This window comes from Rhipicephalus microplus, chromosome 9, assembly GCF_043290135.1.
Source record: "Rhipicephalus microplus isolate Deutch F79 chromosome 9, USDA_Rmic, whole genome shotgun sequence".
Classification (NCBI taxonomy): domain Eukaryota; kingdom Metazoa; phylum Arthropoda; class Arachnida; order Ixodida; family Ixodidae; genus Rhipicephalus; species Rhipicephalus microplus.
In genome coordinates, this window is record NC_134708.1 from 21459327 (window position 1) to 21474907 (window position 15581).

The 15581-nt window shown below is 42.8% G+C and overlaps 2 protein-coding genes across 3 annotated transcripts in view; both read left to right on the plus strand.

Moving 5' to 3' along the window:
- Ptp99A (Protein tyrosine phosphatase 99A) overlaps positions 1-8530 on the plus strand; it is a 294456-nt gene extending 285926 nt beyond the window's left edge. For both annotated transcript variants that reach the window (XM_037415618.2, XM_075873290.1), the window contains exons 17-24: positions 934-1068; positions 1156-1503; positions 1852-1968; positions 3075-3245; positions 3831-3959; positions 4118-4440; positions 7066-7201; positions 7921-8530. In XM_037415618.2, the coding sequence (XP_037271515.2) occupies positions 934-1068; positions 1156-1503; positions 1852-1968; positions 3075-3245; positions 3831-3959; positions 4118-4440; positions 7066-7201; positions 7921-8085 (1524 nt within the window). In that variant the 3' untranslated portion in view covers positions 8086-8530. The remainder of the gene's footprint in view (positions 1-933; positions 1069-1155; positions 1504-1851; positions 1969-3074; positions 3246-3830; positions 3960-4117; positions 4441-7065; positions 7202-7920) is intronic.
- A 5684-nt stretch (positions 8531-14214) lies between these two features.
- Mcm2 (DNA replication licensing factor Mcm2) overlaps positions 14215-15581 on the plus strand; it is a 47144-nt gene continuing 45777 nt past the window's right edge. Inside the window, exon 1 of the mRNA XM_037415619.2 lies at positions 14215-14354. The gene's annotated coding sequence lies outside the window, so the exon portion shown is untranslated. The remainder of the gene's footprint in view (positions 14355-15581) is intronic.

The following is a 15581-nucleotide window of genomic DNA, read 5'->3' on the forward strand; positions in this document are numbered from 1 at the left end:
TATAGCCCAACTGCTAATTCAAGCAGGGAATAATCTATTCATAACAGACGCTTATCAACCAGAAGCGAGTATGTGGGACTGTTTGTGACTGCCTATTTTGCGACTTCAGTTTGCTAGAACTATGCTGACCACCTGTGTCGCGTGACTTAGAGAGATACCTGTGCAAATGAACCCTTAGGCTTCTATATGTTGACAAGCAATGCTACAAGAGCGCAAAGTACTCTTGAGCAAGACCCTTAATTGGCTAATTAGCTATTCTGTGCAGCACAAAGCAAGTTTGTCTAACCAGTTCGAGTGTTTTTAGTCTGCTGACACCTGCCTTCTTTGTTGAGCATAACATGCGAATTTGCTAACTGGAAATCTCTCTTGTGAAACTGACTAATTCAGTGTGGCTTATTTGCTAGTTTATTGACAGAAGAGCTTGTACCAGCTAAGGTTTACCTGATGGCAAATCATTTGTGCTTTTTCTCTACACCTGCATCATGATCACTGACAAATTTATTTAAGTTCGTAGATCTTTGAATCCTAGTGTGTTTATGGCTTTACAATCTACTAAGGGAAAGAAAACTGTTCACTATTTTCAGAGTGATTCGCGTGAATTTCCTTGTAGTTTCGTGCTGCAAATAGGAGGATGACAATTTTTAGCATTACATGAACATTTTAGCTCATTGAGATTGTCTGAAGAAATGATTGACATTTTATAGTGTCATTGAACTTCTTTAAAAGTCAGCAAGCGCCCTATTTTCATTTTATTGCTTGCGTTCCTAGGGCCATGACTATTTCTGGGAGCAGGAGCGTTCATTGAGCTATGTCACATGTGGAGAGAATTGTTAGTTTCTGTGCCTCAAACAAATACCTTGCTCGTTGCCTCATCCTGTAAGTCACAGGCGCATCGGAGGTCAAAACATAAGCCCTTTTCATGTTTCATTGCAGCGTAAGTGCGATATGTACTGGCCAAAGGAAGGTACTGAGACCTATGGCATAATCCAAGTGAAGCTGGTCCAGGAGGTTGTCATGGCAACATACACCGTCCGAACCTTTGCGGTCAAGAACATCAAAGTGAAGAAGGTGCGTCTGGTTTCTCCTATCTGACGTTCACGCTACTGTCTTGGAAAGGCTGCGCTGAGCTTATAAGTACCTTTCCATGCTTTACAGAAGCAGGCGTCTGAACGGACGGTGTACCAGTATCACTACACCAACTGGCCAGACCATGGGGTACCAGACCATCCTCTGCCAGTCCTCAGCTTTGTGGCCAAGTCTTCTGCTGCCAACCCTCCCACTGCAGGACCCATGATTGTGCACTGCAGTGCTGGTGTAGGAAGGACGGGCACCTACATCGTTCTGGATGCCATGCTCAAGCAGATGCGCCATCGGCAGAGCGTCAACGTCTACGGCTTCCTGCGGCACATCCGCCAGCAGCGAAACTACCTGGTCCAGACCGAGGAGCAGTACGTGTTCATCCATGACGCTCTGCTCGAGGCCATCGAGAGTGGAGACACAGAGGTAACTGCCTGTCTAGTACCTGCTTACACGCACAGGAATGGACACACGAATACAGTTGCTCGGTCATGCAATGGGATGTTCTGTAATGCTACTGCCTAGCTGATTCATTGACACACAGCATATTGAGATATCAAAAAGACACGGCACGAAAGAAGAATAGATTGATGATTGATATGTGGAATTTAACAACAAAAGAAGGATATACAAATTTTTGTCAATCACATGCCAACGTGGCCCTTACAAAGTCTTTTTAATTGGTTATCTTGTACGCCTGTGCGGTTGAACAGCATACTATTAGTAAAACATGGTTATCTGGCCTTGTATTCATGTCTCCCCTCTTGTATGCAGGTTGGGGTCTCACAGCTGTCTCGCTACGTGCAGAGCTTGCAGACAGCTCAGGTTGGGAACACAGGGAGCGGGGACAACACAGAAAAGTCCTGGTCACTCCTAGAAAAGCAGTTCAAGGTATGTACGAGTCGCAGGTTCCAACAGTGGTGGAGAATTTGCAGCTAGTGACCACGCATTGAACTTGGCTAAAGCACGTTGGCGGGCTTGTTGGTTAGCATCCACAACAGAGTGAGTGGTCATGACTTAAAGCGTCTTGTTCATGTCTGTTCTCTTTCTATGTCCTGGTCAGGTCCTGCTTCCTCACACCATCATGTGTGTGGAAGGCGAACTACAGTGTAATTTCACTGTGACTAGATCAGTTCTATATATTCATACTGCTATATAATAGCAAATTTTATTACTGTGTACATAGCATCTGAACAATGTTATGTACGTAAGACCATCATTTCTTGCATGACGCATGTGGGCATAAGTTCTGTATGCCCACTCTACATGAAATGTGGCATTCTCATGTACACAATGCTGTTATGGATGCTACATGTGCAGTACTGAAACTCTCTTCTGTCTGAGAAATCTTCACAAATACACATGACTAATAATTCTCTAGTTTTCTTCTTAGCATACATTAAATAGCATCATAACAGGCTATGAACATGCTACTTGTTAGTGAATATATATGTAGTAAACTTCATGATTATAGATTTTTCAGGATTATTGCAGCAGTTCTAGTTAGTGGGAGCAAAAAAAAGCGTTTCATAACAGTAACATCATTGCATCCTTATCAAAGTAACTGCTTGGTTATGCATTGGGAAAGCATTTGCACAAGATGGTGGGAACAGGGAAAGACTAAACAGTAATTAATTTGACCCTCGTTAATTTTGAAAGTCTGATAACTTGAACTATTTTTCTGTTCCTGGATATCCTGTGTGTTATTTAGTGGCATCAAACTCTCCTACAGGATGAAAAAGCGCTTTGTGTTTGCAGTACCCTATATTTTTGTTTGTATCTAGTGCAAAACTTTTTCAGTCCTTTAAGGTCAAAGTCTCTGGTAACTTGAAAGCATTATTGTCTTGTGCTGCTTAATAATTTACATTCTTTTACTGTGCCTTTTTGCTCTATGAAGTTTTTTTAATTGATTTTCTTCTTTTACTAAGGAATATTAGCTGAGCATTTGTGCAAAGCCCAACAAAGTAATTTGTGGTCGTTTATTATCATTTACGCAGCTGGTGACAGTGTTCAAGGCAAAAGATTTTAACGTGGTGTCAGCTGTGAAGCCCTGTAACAAGGCCAAGAACCGGTCACTCAACTTGATCCCCATTGAGTCGCACCGGGTGCACATCACCCCAAAGCCGGGCACCGACGGCTCGGACTACATCAATGCCACTTTCCTACAAGTATGCGCTCGTTATTTGTTGCATTTTTAAAATTCAAAGTGCTACGAAGCTTTGCATAAAGAAGAACTTCGCAATTAACCTTGTTTATGTAATGTGCAAGTGTGCATGAAACTATCAAGAATATTAGGTAACAACTGTATGGTCTGTGATCATGCGAGTTGCCCGTGTGTTTAACCCGCTTTGGTAGCTCGACGTTTAAAGTTGTCGCACTTGTAGTTCGTAATTGTTCATATGTGTACTGAGCGCAAAACACAAGACAAGGGACTAGTGATGAAAGACGCAGCAGCACCTTTTTCCAAGTAAAATGTGCAAGTTCTAAAATGTGGGTTTGATTCCCAGCCACTTTTAAATGAAGGCAACCGTAACGATCTTCCAGTACTTGGATTTATCTGCATGTTGAAAAACCACAGCTGGTCAAAATTACTCCACAATCTCTCACTCCAGCATGACTCGTATTTATATCGCCACTTTGTTTCAGCAAATTCAACCCCTATTTTATAGAAGCGGAGCATAAGACTAGCTTGTTATCGTGCACAGTATGCGGTCTTTTTTTTTTTCGTTACTTAATGTTGTGTCAATTTGCAGGGTTACAATAGGTTGCGGGAGTACATAGTGACACAGCACCCACTGATGACGACCATGGCCGACTTCTGGCAGATGGTCTGGGACCACAACTCGCAGACGGTCGTGGTCCTCTCAGTTGTCGACGAAAAGGTGAGCGACCCCAAACATCACGTGAAAACTACTATTATCTTTGTCAGCTGAGCTACATTGCAAGGTGATCATTCTCTTGTCTTGCTTTGCGAGGTCTGCTCCCGCCGAGATTCTCTTTTGACATCTCCGCGCTGTGTTTTTCCTTTCCACGCACACAGGAGTACCCTCAGTTCTGGCCTGACGCAGACGAGGAGCAGGACTATGGGAGCTTCAAGGTGAAGCCCACAAGCGACGAGACGGCCACGACGGCGTCCACTGACACGGCTCCCGCTGACGAGAAGCCGTCCGGTGGGCCGGGCCTGGTGAGCCGGGACTTCATCTTGCAGTCGACGCAAGACGACTACGAGCTGTCCTGCCGTGTGATCCAGTGCCCGGGCTGGCCCCAGGCGTGCACGCCAATGGCCACCTTGTTCGATCTCATCCGCACGGTGGCCTCACGGCACGCCGAGGACCTCAACGGCCCCGTTGTTGTCGTAGACAAGTGCGTTGCATGTTCACTGTGTCCGCTTAGATTTAACAGCACAGCTGCTTAACCTCTTCTAGCTGTGCCACGCAATGAAATAACATAGCCAGTGTGCACTCTCTTCGTCCTCTTCTTCGTTTCTGTATTGACTATAAATATAGTTTGCTCTTGGTGACGTACATCAATCAATTGCTCTTGGTGACGTACATCAAAACATCAACATAGTTATGGTGCATTTTATATGTCACCTAGTAAAATAGTGGATATTAAGGCCAGTGTCCAGAACACCCATTTATGTCGACACTATTGATGTGCAGTGTGGGTGTTTCAGTGCATGTGCCTTCTGAAGAGAGTGAAAGATAAGCACAGAAGTAGAGGAAAAAGGAGAAAAGAAAGGGTGAGGGAAAATACTCAACAAAGAGGGAAAGCAATAGAAGGAGGATCATGCTAATTAGTGTCAAGTTAATTAAGACAGCTAATTAAAAGCTTTTAGATTGAGACAGTGGCAGGCAGGTTCTAGGACATACCTAAGATCCTGGTAATAAGTATAAGGCTAGTTAAGGTTATGCTAAATAAAACCTTGCTAATAATTTAGGTCAGCTACATGCTTCACTGTTAGTCCAGCCTTGTACCACTTGTAGAAGTTGCCAACATTTTATTTTAACCTCCCTCAATCAACTTTTCATGGGTGGAAATAAAGGCATTATGACTATTATCTTGTTTATGGAAATTAGTAGAGATACCACAATATGACTTGATAGGGAAGGGGATTCATCAACTAGGGAAGCAGTTTAGTTTGGCACCTCTTAAGGGGAGATGCTACTCGAAGACACTTTTTTTTATTATTCACACTAGAGCAGTGAAACTTGAGCTGTTTGTGGAACTTTTTATGCTGATTTCAAATATATAATTAGTTTTCTTTCAAGTTTCACACTTTTAGCTCTGCAACATGCCAAATTGAAAACCTTATTCCTTTTGCCCTCCCTCTTTTCACCCCTAAACTTCTGTAAGTTTTTACCATTCATAGTTCATATTGCTTCAAATAAGGTGTAGAGTGCAAATAACTAATTAGAAAGCGCATACAAAATATGTAATATGCGTGAAAAATAATAGACGTAAGAAGTCCATATTTCTCCTACCCTAGTGAAGGTTTACATAGAATTTCTTTATTATACAATAAAATATAGAAATTTAAACTAGATAATTGCATTTGCCATACTTTGGAAAAAATTTGGGCAAAATTTCATGCAGATCCGAGCACTAGAAGTGCCCAAAAAAGGAGGGGCACATGGAAAAAAAAGGCGAAATTTGTGTTTTGAGAAAAACGAGTTTTAAAGTTAAAATTGAGTTTTTATTTATGAAAAATATTATTAAATCAGATGAAATTTGCACATCAAAAAGAACAATCCTTATTGTAGTGGCTATTGCCACTAAAATACGCCAGCACCATGAGTTTCTTCCTCTCGGCTTTTTCAAACCGACACCTCACAGACATTTCGGTCACAGACAGGGCCATGAAACGCTTGCCACACTTCCGTTCCATCAGGCCATGTGCCAACTGCAAACTAGGAAGAAGTTTGACAGGACTGCGAAATTCAAACTAAGTCCAGTGTCATGCCATTTTGCAGCCATGCTTGTGCCACATACCGTCGTACATAATGGCAATGTTGTCCCTGCTAAGTTCTCTCACTGCGAGCTTTTTCGGTCTCTCAAGATTGGCGCTGACGTATAATTCATTGTCGCATCACGAACTTTACAGCTGACAGGTGTGAATCACTTCTGATGCATTGGCTTTTGCAAGCCAACAACTGCCGCAAATCGGACCAGCTGCTCGTACCCTATTCCTACAGAGCGCGCTGCACAACGGCTTTCACTTGCGAGCAATGCCTTTTTTAATTCATAACAGAGATAATTACACGAGAAAAGCATTGTTCAGCTGTGCTGCTCGACAAGACATGGACACCGCAAATAGGTTTCAAAGCACATACAGGTGCGCAGCGGCCAATGGCGGTCCCCGATTCGTACCATGTGATAAGCCAGTTGCGGCGCTCGAAAAACGCGCAGAAGAGTGCTTCTTTTTATTATTTCTTGTGCTGCATCAGCGAGAGAAACTGTTGTTATTTGAAGAGTGAGGCTTGACTCTTCGACTCATACGATCAACAATAGCGAGCGGCGGCGCATTATCGGCGGCAAGGTGGTCGAAGACTGCGAACTTTCGACCTTTTAACAGGCACCTTGGGCTCTTTAGATATGATTTTAAAGCATTTTCAGTTAAGTCTCGGACTGTATTATTTTTTTCATAACAGTAGAGGTACTAATCTTATCAAAACAGGCAAAAATAAAAATCGGTATTTTTGAAAAAAAAACTCGCATTTTTCGACCCGCATCTCCCCTTAAAGTTGAAGAATACTGTGTCACATGGGGCTGCAGTCAGTGTTGATGGGCCTAAATGTTCATACTTTAAGGTGAATTAAAGACTAAAAAATTAAATTGATGACATACATTATTAAAAGATAAGTGAGAAGTTCTATTCTGTTCACTGCTATATGGTTGGGTCGTATATTGAATGAGTGGAAGAATGAAAGAATACATTAATATTCAGTCAATTAACCAACCTTTTTTCTTGCCTGGCTGTGTGTGCAGGTGCGGAGGTACAGAGGCAGCCACTTTCTGCTGCCTCTCGGCGCTCTACAAGCAGCTTGAGAGCGAGAAGTGTGTGGACGTGTACCTGTATGCGAAGCTGTATCACATGAGGAGGCCTGGAATATGGAAATCTCAGGTACGCATCCTCGAGAATTCTACATCATCAAACTGTCAGTCGTACAGCAACAGAGTGATTCATGCAAGAAGAATAAACTGTACAAATAAAAAAAAATGTTTTTTTGTACCACTTTTTCAAGGGTTATGGTCAGTTTCTGACTCCTGCAGTTTGGTATCTGCAAGAGCAAAAATGGACAAATCTTTTCATGTTTAGATCAGAGTGCTTGTTCAAGAACTCACGTGAGTCGAAATTAGTCCGAAGTCATCACTCTCATGTTACATTGAAAACAGACTAGCAGAATGGGCACGTCCAGTGTAGTGTTGGATCCATAGAGCCAGTTTGGTCAGAGCCAGATTAAGTTTCTGTCAGTAATGTTTGACCGTGTTACATACAATTCTAAATGTAGCACAAATGAAAAAGCGTACTTTGTGATCTATGACATCCCATTGATGTATCAATACTGTGGTTGTGGCTTGAAATCAGAAGTTAAGCTATGACCTTCATTTTTGCCATAATAACCATCCTATTACTGCGAGACCACTTATGTATGAGTTTTGAGATAATACATTTTCTGACCCTTGTGTGCGACCCTCAAGCACAGCTGTTTAGCACAGCCCTTGAGTGCTGCCCTTAAGCATGACCCATGCAGCCCTTCAGGCAATTTGTTGCTTCCTCAGAGTGTTTCTTTAAATCGCATGGCTATATTTCTAAAAAAATATCCGTTTTTCTTTGTCTAGGACGACTTCCTATTCCTGTACCGGTCAGTCGAAAGCCTGCTGGCTGTGAGTAACGGCCCAGCGGCGGCGCCGATCCTCGCCAACGCCACGAACGGCCAGCTCACCAGCAACGGGCATGCGGTCAAGATTGAGGAAGTCGCCGGAAAAATCGAAAGCCCCGACTGATGAGAGAAGGCCGAGCACAGTCACTTCATGCCTGGTCCAGCCGTTCGGATCTTCTGGTCATCTCACACCGAGCGTGGCACCGAACGAGTTTTTAATTTTGTTGCCGCTCCTCGTTTTGCACCACTCGCGCTGCCTCGTTTTCATTTCTGAAGTCAAAAGGACGACAGAGGGACTCTGGAAAGGCCAAGGAGTTCGTTGTGACCGGTTTCCAAGAGCGTCAGTGCATCACACCACGTGATGGGGGCATTTGAGTGATGTACGTTACGTGTACAGGCTGGTTTTCTAAATGTGCATCTACTTCCCAGAAGCGCGGGCACTCCTGAAGCCCCTGTCAAAAAAATGAAAGGACAACCAAGGGATCTTGAAGAAAAGGCAAAGTAGTTTGTCGTGATGATAGGTGAGAGCGTCAATGCGTCACGGCACATCATGCGCACACTTTTGTAACTTTTCTTACATACGCACACTTATTTTTATGTTTTTCCAGTTCCCCTAAACGTGAGCAGTCATAAAGCTCCTGCCAAATGTTTGCACATCTTAGTGGATAAGAGAGTGAAAAAAAGTGTAACTGGAAGAATGCCATGTTCATCTGGCAGGTCTTAATGATGCAGCTATCTTGTTAAGTTTGAAACATAGCTCAATAGGTAGTTTTGAAGACGCACAATGCGTCCGATTTGAGGCAGCTGATGAAATTCGCACATTTCAAAAACATTTTTTTTTTCTGAGGGGTTAGTTTTTTCATTCACTCATGCTATTACAGATAGCACATTTATTGCTTCTGTAAAAAACGAAAGAAACTATATATATGAAGGTTTGACGGGCCTGGCTGAAGTGCAGTTTTCTTAAGAAAAGAAGCAGATGCCGTTTTCAACGTTATGGCCTGTCTTCCTATGGAAGCCGCAGGAGGCGCAATACTGAGAAACCATAGCGTGCAATTCTAATTAAAAACACTTAATTACCACGGTTACTCATATTTTAACTTCAATTTTTCATTCGGAAAGTTACCTTAGCAACGCTAGACGCTTGCTATGGGTGCCATGCTGTATGTAATAACTGCTACGGAGCGATTGTCTGAAAATCCGTAGCAACCTGGGTCGCGAACCCAAGTGGTGTCGTTCAGTGTTCACGTCCTTCTTTGTCATGGCATCTTTTGAAACTTTCATGAGAAGTGGTCTGTGCTGGCATTTCGAGCTGTATATGATGTAAGATAGTTGACATTATGTTGTACATTATTTCGCGTCATGTTTTCACTTCGCACATTGTCAACGACTGTGTAGATTGTCTCTTTCATTTTACCTTTTTTTTATCATATATGAGTCAGCTAAAAGCAACGTTTGTGTTGTTTTCAATGCTTAGTAGTGGCCATCCTGCTTTTCGACATAGTGCGTTTGTTTTTCTTGCCACGGTGAAACCCACAAGTGAAGGAAAACAATGCATTTGGGGAAATGGGTGCTTGAACGCACAAGTCCGTCACTGCCAGATGTACATTGCAACAGCTGTAGTCTGGGGGAAATGCGTTCCCTCTTAAGGCTCTCGTGATAGCTCCAAGTCAACAAGCACAAAAAAGGACTTGTCTCTCTGCACGTTTGGTAGACGAAACACGTCTTTGAAGCACTGCCGTTTTATCGTTTATTCTTAATTTTTGCTGCCCGAGTTTTTCGTTTGAGACCTTTTGCTCGCTTTATTTATTTTCTGCGCCCTCCTGTCTGAGCGATTCTCGTTCTAAGCGAGGAACGAAAACCCCTGTGTATTTTTAATCTCGGTGTTTGAGGAGAGACGGACGGTTCCCAGTGACCGGCTGAGGCCTTTTTTTGAGACTGGAGGCGGTGCATTTCGAGTTCCATGCCCCTGATGATGACACAGCGCAGAAGAAGAACGATGCGGTCGGGAATGACACCAACGACGACAACATTGGAGATGGCGCGATCAAAACGAGAGATAGCCCACGGTGATGGAAAACAAGGCGTTGACGGTGACCAACGGGCACGAGGAACTGTAGTACGCGGCGCGCGACCGTGCGCAAAGAGGGCTTCCCCGCCGCACGCGACGGAGACGTGCCAAGTTGCGCAAGACGCGCGTTTTCAGGTGCGAGCCTCGACGGAAGATGAATAAACCAGAACCGCCTTGACGTCGATAATACTGACCACGTCCCCCCGGGCCATTGTTACCAGCTTCCAAAAGGCGTTTGGCAAAGCAATGCCTCCTCTTACCCCCCTGATCCAGCAGCAACAATTTCTAGTCCGATATCATCTTTGTGCCGTCAGTGGTTTCGCGCATTTTGTTTTTTCTTTCCTTCGCTTCCGCTGACTCGTCTTTCTTTTAAAGATTTCACACGCCAAACAAATGCGTGTAAGTGTTGTGCATTTTTGTTGTTGATGTTTGTGGTCTGTCGACTCTTTACGTTTACCATTGTGTTTTGTATTGTGTAGCAGGTTTCCCTCGCACAATGGTACTATCACCTTACCCCACCACTAACTGCCATAGTTTTTTTTTTTTTTTTAGCTACCACCGGTCTCATTCCGAATGAGGCCGTGGAAAGAAAACGAAATAAAATACTCGACAGCAGAGCTATTTCACCTTTATATAACACGTGCATTCCTTCCGTAACTATGCCTTCGTCAACAGACATTTCCTTTTTCGTCGACCCATTGTCAACGTGCTACGTGTAAACGAAACCATTTTTTCCCCCAGCCCCCATTCTTCAACCTCTTCAGCTCATTATTTTCTATGATTCAGCCTTGAAAAGTAAAAAAAAAAAAGCTTTTTCAGCAGTTTAGCGTCAAAGAGCGCTGCCTCGCACGACGCCACAACACCTTGGCATTGCTGTCGAATCCCGGGGCAGCGTCTAAACATTGTTGCAGTGTTATCGGCAGTGTTTTCAACCCATTGCCGACAGTGTTGCCAGAGTGTTTAGTGTTTTTCCCCGGGTAATGGTTGTGTGTCGTGTTTTCTTTGCGATGCGCACGTTGCTTCCCAAAGACGGACACATGCCGAACAAATAAGTAACCAGTATGCCCGAGGTGTTGTTGTTCGATATACTTAATACACACATATAAACTTTGTTGGTAGCCACATGAATATGATCCCCCCTCCCCGGAAGAGGTGGTATCCAGCAGAAGAGCTTCGAGTTTGTTGACGTAGTGTTCAGATATATAATATATATATACATAATGTAAAATCTTCTAAAGACCCATCGCATGAACTTGGGAGTTTCCGTAGTTTTTTAAGAAGTGTGGCTTCAGTGATTTCTCAGTTGCGAGAGATCTGGCCCCCGTTTTAATAATAAGCGGCCCCAGTAGCCATTTCCGACCTCAAGACATAATATACTGCCTCGTTTGAAAGCTTGTTCGCTAATGGACTTCACAAAGAAAAGCTTTGTTATACGTAAATAGCGACCGTTTGACCACTGCATCTTTTTTTAAATTTCTTGTAGAACGTAAGCTGGGTTGATTTTTCAGTGTACTCATCGACCATGGACTAGCACTATTTTGTGCCAGAATTCATCAAAACCAAAGAAGCAGTTCATTGGACTTGCATAGAGTGCTGGGCTAAACGTTGCGGCCAAATCGAATGCCACCACTTGATGAAATCTGTCACCCCTCTATTAAACTTCCCCAAGTGATTTCATTATTATCGACTTAGTGAATCCGGTGGTTCTGTTTTGATGCATTAAAATTTTGTTGTGTGCAGTTTGTGTCCTACAACGATTCTTGTTTACTGAGGGGTATTCCTTTACTGTCCCTTTTCATTTACGTTTCTTTTTTTAGTTTTTTTATGTTTCTTGTCACATTGAAGCACCTGTTTACATGTTATTTATCTTCTGTAATATGTGCAAAGCAACATCAAACATTGGAAAACGAAAGGAAACATGTTTGGTATAAGTATTGTTCTGTGTTTGAGTTGTCGCTATTTTTGGAAGCCGCTGTTGTCTCCAAATATCATTTGGTCTCTGAACTTAGTGTACAATTCTTTCGTGAGGTCTGATTGTATGGCTATCTCACATGTAAATATATATATTGAATGTTAATTATTATAATTAGTGTGTTATACACATAGCTGCATTGTGTGCGTAATGAAGTACCATAGGTTTCTGCCGAATACGTCAAGTTGTGCTTGTCATCGCAAGTTTAGCTACTTGGTGATTTTTTTTTTTACTCTTTGTGATCCAGTTGTGCACTGTTTCTTTCTCTGTACTGAGGTCACTCTATTCATTTCTGACATTTTTTTGTTTATTCACTTTTTTTCCTTCCACCTGTTGTAGATTCGATTGATTAGAAACCTTCAGCCTTTTCATCGACCAGTCTTCTCTCCTGTCTGCTTTACACTATTACATAAATCTATATACAAAAAAATCGATATATGTGATATGTATTGACTGCTCAAAATAAAACAAAGACCAAATATGGATAAATTGGTGTGCCCTTTCTTGGTTTTGAAACTCTTACACAGTCCACTAGTGGCGTCCATCTCTCTCTCTCTCTCTCTCTCTATATATATATATATATATATATATATATATATATATATATATATATATATGGTATATCCTCAAGGTCAAAATTATTTATGGAGAGGAGTGGTTGTGACCAATAAACACTAAGCGGTGATGTGTGGAGTCGCTTTTTTTTATCAACAATGAATTCGAAAGGCTGGCGTCTTTAGGACAGTGCTGGCCATGCTTGTTTAGCAAACAAGCGATACGAATAAAAGAGAGAAGTGATACATTGCAAAAACATGGTGCACCCAGGAGAACGGCAGATGTGCAGCTACTGTCGTTTTTTTTTTGTAAGTTTATTACAAGGACATCTCAAGAAAGGGGGAGGGGGGGGGGTGAGCGCCTCTGGAGCAGACTGCACCTCTAGAGTGCGTTAACCAATGAAGACAAAATAGGTGCAAGTAGGTATTCAAACGCTGAAGATTAAACTGATGTATTCGTAGAGTTTCTCCCCGATGAATGCATGCACTATGCAACGCCGGCCAATTTTCTAAGGCGTAGCTTTTGTGGTAGGCGACGCACTCAATTTATGAATTAAGCGAGGCATACATATTTGTAACGCTGCTATAAAAGCGGATAGCCAACATTGCGCAATAGAAGCCAATATTGAGGAATCTTACTAATAACAGGATAAATTTATGTTGGCGCTAGGCTCTTGACGGCCCCAAGTCAGAACCGGAATCCCGTGAAGTCGGTCAATTTCCCGCTGAGCATCTGTCTCGTTTGGATTATAGGTTTAACCACAGAACACCTACCAGGTTTAACTATAGTGTAACTGGAGAGGTGAGCTGGAATTCTAATACACCCCTACAACCCCCCCACCCCTCCCCCCCCCAAAAAAAGAAAAATTAAATCTAGGCTGCGCTAGAGTGACCGTATACAGTTACTCTAGGCTGCACACCTGGTCGCCCTACCACGAACACCTACCAGAAAATTGCCGGCGCTTCTTGTATGGGAAATAGTTGGCAAAGCTTTTTTTTTTTTTTTACCTGGCGCAACATATGGGCTAAAACGAAACTAGTTAAAAGAAAAGGGTATTCGACGATTGGCGACACTAGTCAAGTGAGCGCAGCCACTCAGTGAGGACGAGCTAGCGTAAATTTTCGCGCACGAGTAGCTTACGATCACAGGTCTTAAGGACACATGTGATGCTTTAGGAGCGTTGACAACTGATTCTATGTGCCACGCTCTCTCCTTCCTGCTCTAGCTCTCCATCTCTATACCTTTAATCCTATTCTTTTAATCCCTCCTTACCCCCACCCCTCGTGAGCTACTACTGTTGAGGTGTCGCACTGTGATGCAGACAGTTACGGGGTTCACTTTTCTCTTTTAAGAATCACATAAGAAAGATTCTATCGATCGACACTGTACGACCTCAGCGAATGTAGTGCTGTTACGAATGCTAGTCGGATGCATGATCAAAAAGCGAAATCCAGCGCCAGTCAAGCGAATGGAATGCATGTATTAGATAGCTTCGCATTCTTTGGCGACATTTTGATTTAATTTCGTATTGCTTGTTTATGGTTGCACTTAGCAGTTACTTACAAGAGTCTAGAATCTTTAGGGATTACTTCCTACGTCGCGAGACTCCAGCGCATGAGAACTTCGCTCTTCATTATCTTCTAAAACATGGCCGCTTGTACGTAGTCAACGCCCAAAAGCACAGCCTTTGAGATTTGTAATTATTTCTGGGGACTACATTTGCTTCACGCTTGTATTCTTCCGCCACTTTTCCCGCGTTTTTCAGGCGCGCTCATCCATTGTGTGGGAAAAGCAGGTGAGTGGTTGCGGTGCCCATTTGCGAACGAAAATTTAATTGAATACGCGTTTTGCGAAGACGTCGTCTGTATAGTGCTGTTAGTTTGTAAGCCTCGGCTGTCGTGTTCGTATCGGGTGATGACAAGCGTTACCATTTGTTGCGCAAAAGTTAAAAAAAAAATCACTTTGTAAACCGGCTCTTTAAACAAGGGACCTTTAAATCGCTACTCGTGGAGGCTTTGGGCGATGGTGTTTGCGCATCACTGTCTGTGTTTGGTACATCCGAAGATATTGTCGGTATTTCGTTGTTTATGTGCACTGTGTTTGTGTACCAAGTTTAACCGAGCTTATTCAAACAGAAAGGTGTTTACCAAACGGCATGGCGTGCTGTAATCAACAGTTAAGACAACATCAAGTTTCAGTTGACCTACATGGGATATACCGTTCGATTACGGTTAAGAAGTAGTATCCGTTATCTTGTGTATTATAAAGGGCTATCTCGCGAAATAACTACGCTGTGTGCAGAGCTAGGGCAGAGCTTGTTTTGGGCCCGTATCCCCGAAATATCCGTTGATCCGTTTTATGACGCTGGCGTGTCTCCTGTTTGCTCGATCTCTGCAACTAAAGTAACAACCAGGTGCATTTCCATGATTCACGAGAGCTTCGTTACACATCTGCTGAACTTATGCAATACACCTCACATTCTGTATGTCTGACAAGTGTAAGTCAATCGTTGCCACCTAAAACGTGGTTTGTTCATTACCAGCACATCTAAACCAATTAGGCACCTACGAGCAATAGTTGCCTAATTTCATTCATTTTACTAATTCTACAAATGTTTCTGTTTGCAGGGAAACTAACCATTTTAAGAAGATAGCTGGGCTTTTGGGCTACGTTGTAGCCATGCATTGTGTCAATGATATTTGATATTTATTGATAAACAGCCTGGAATATCAATATTTGTTGTGTAGAAATCAGAGTAACGTATAACTTGACCAGAATATGAGTGATACCTTTTGAGTAAATAAATTTTTCGAACCTGAGCTGGGACGGTGGTCTAGTGGTATTGGTGTTCGATTGCTCACTCGAAGATTGCTAGATCAAACCCCATTAGCGGCAGCGACATTTAAATGAAGGTGAAGTGCTAAAGGCATTGAAGGTGAAGTGCTAAAGGCATGCACTTAGATTTGAATAGGTGTGAAAAATTCCCAGTTGGTCAAGATTTCCGGAGCCTAACGCACCATGG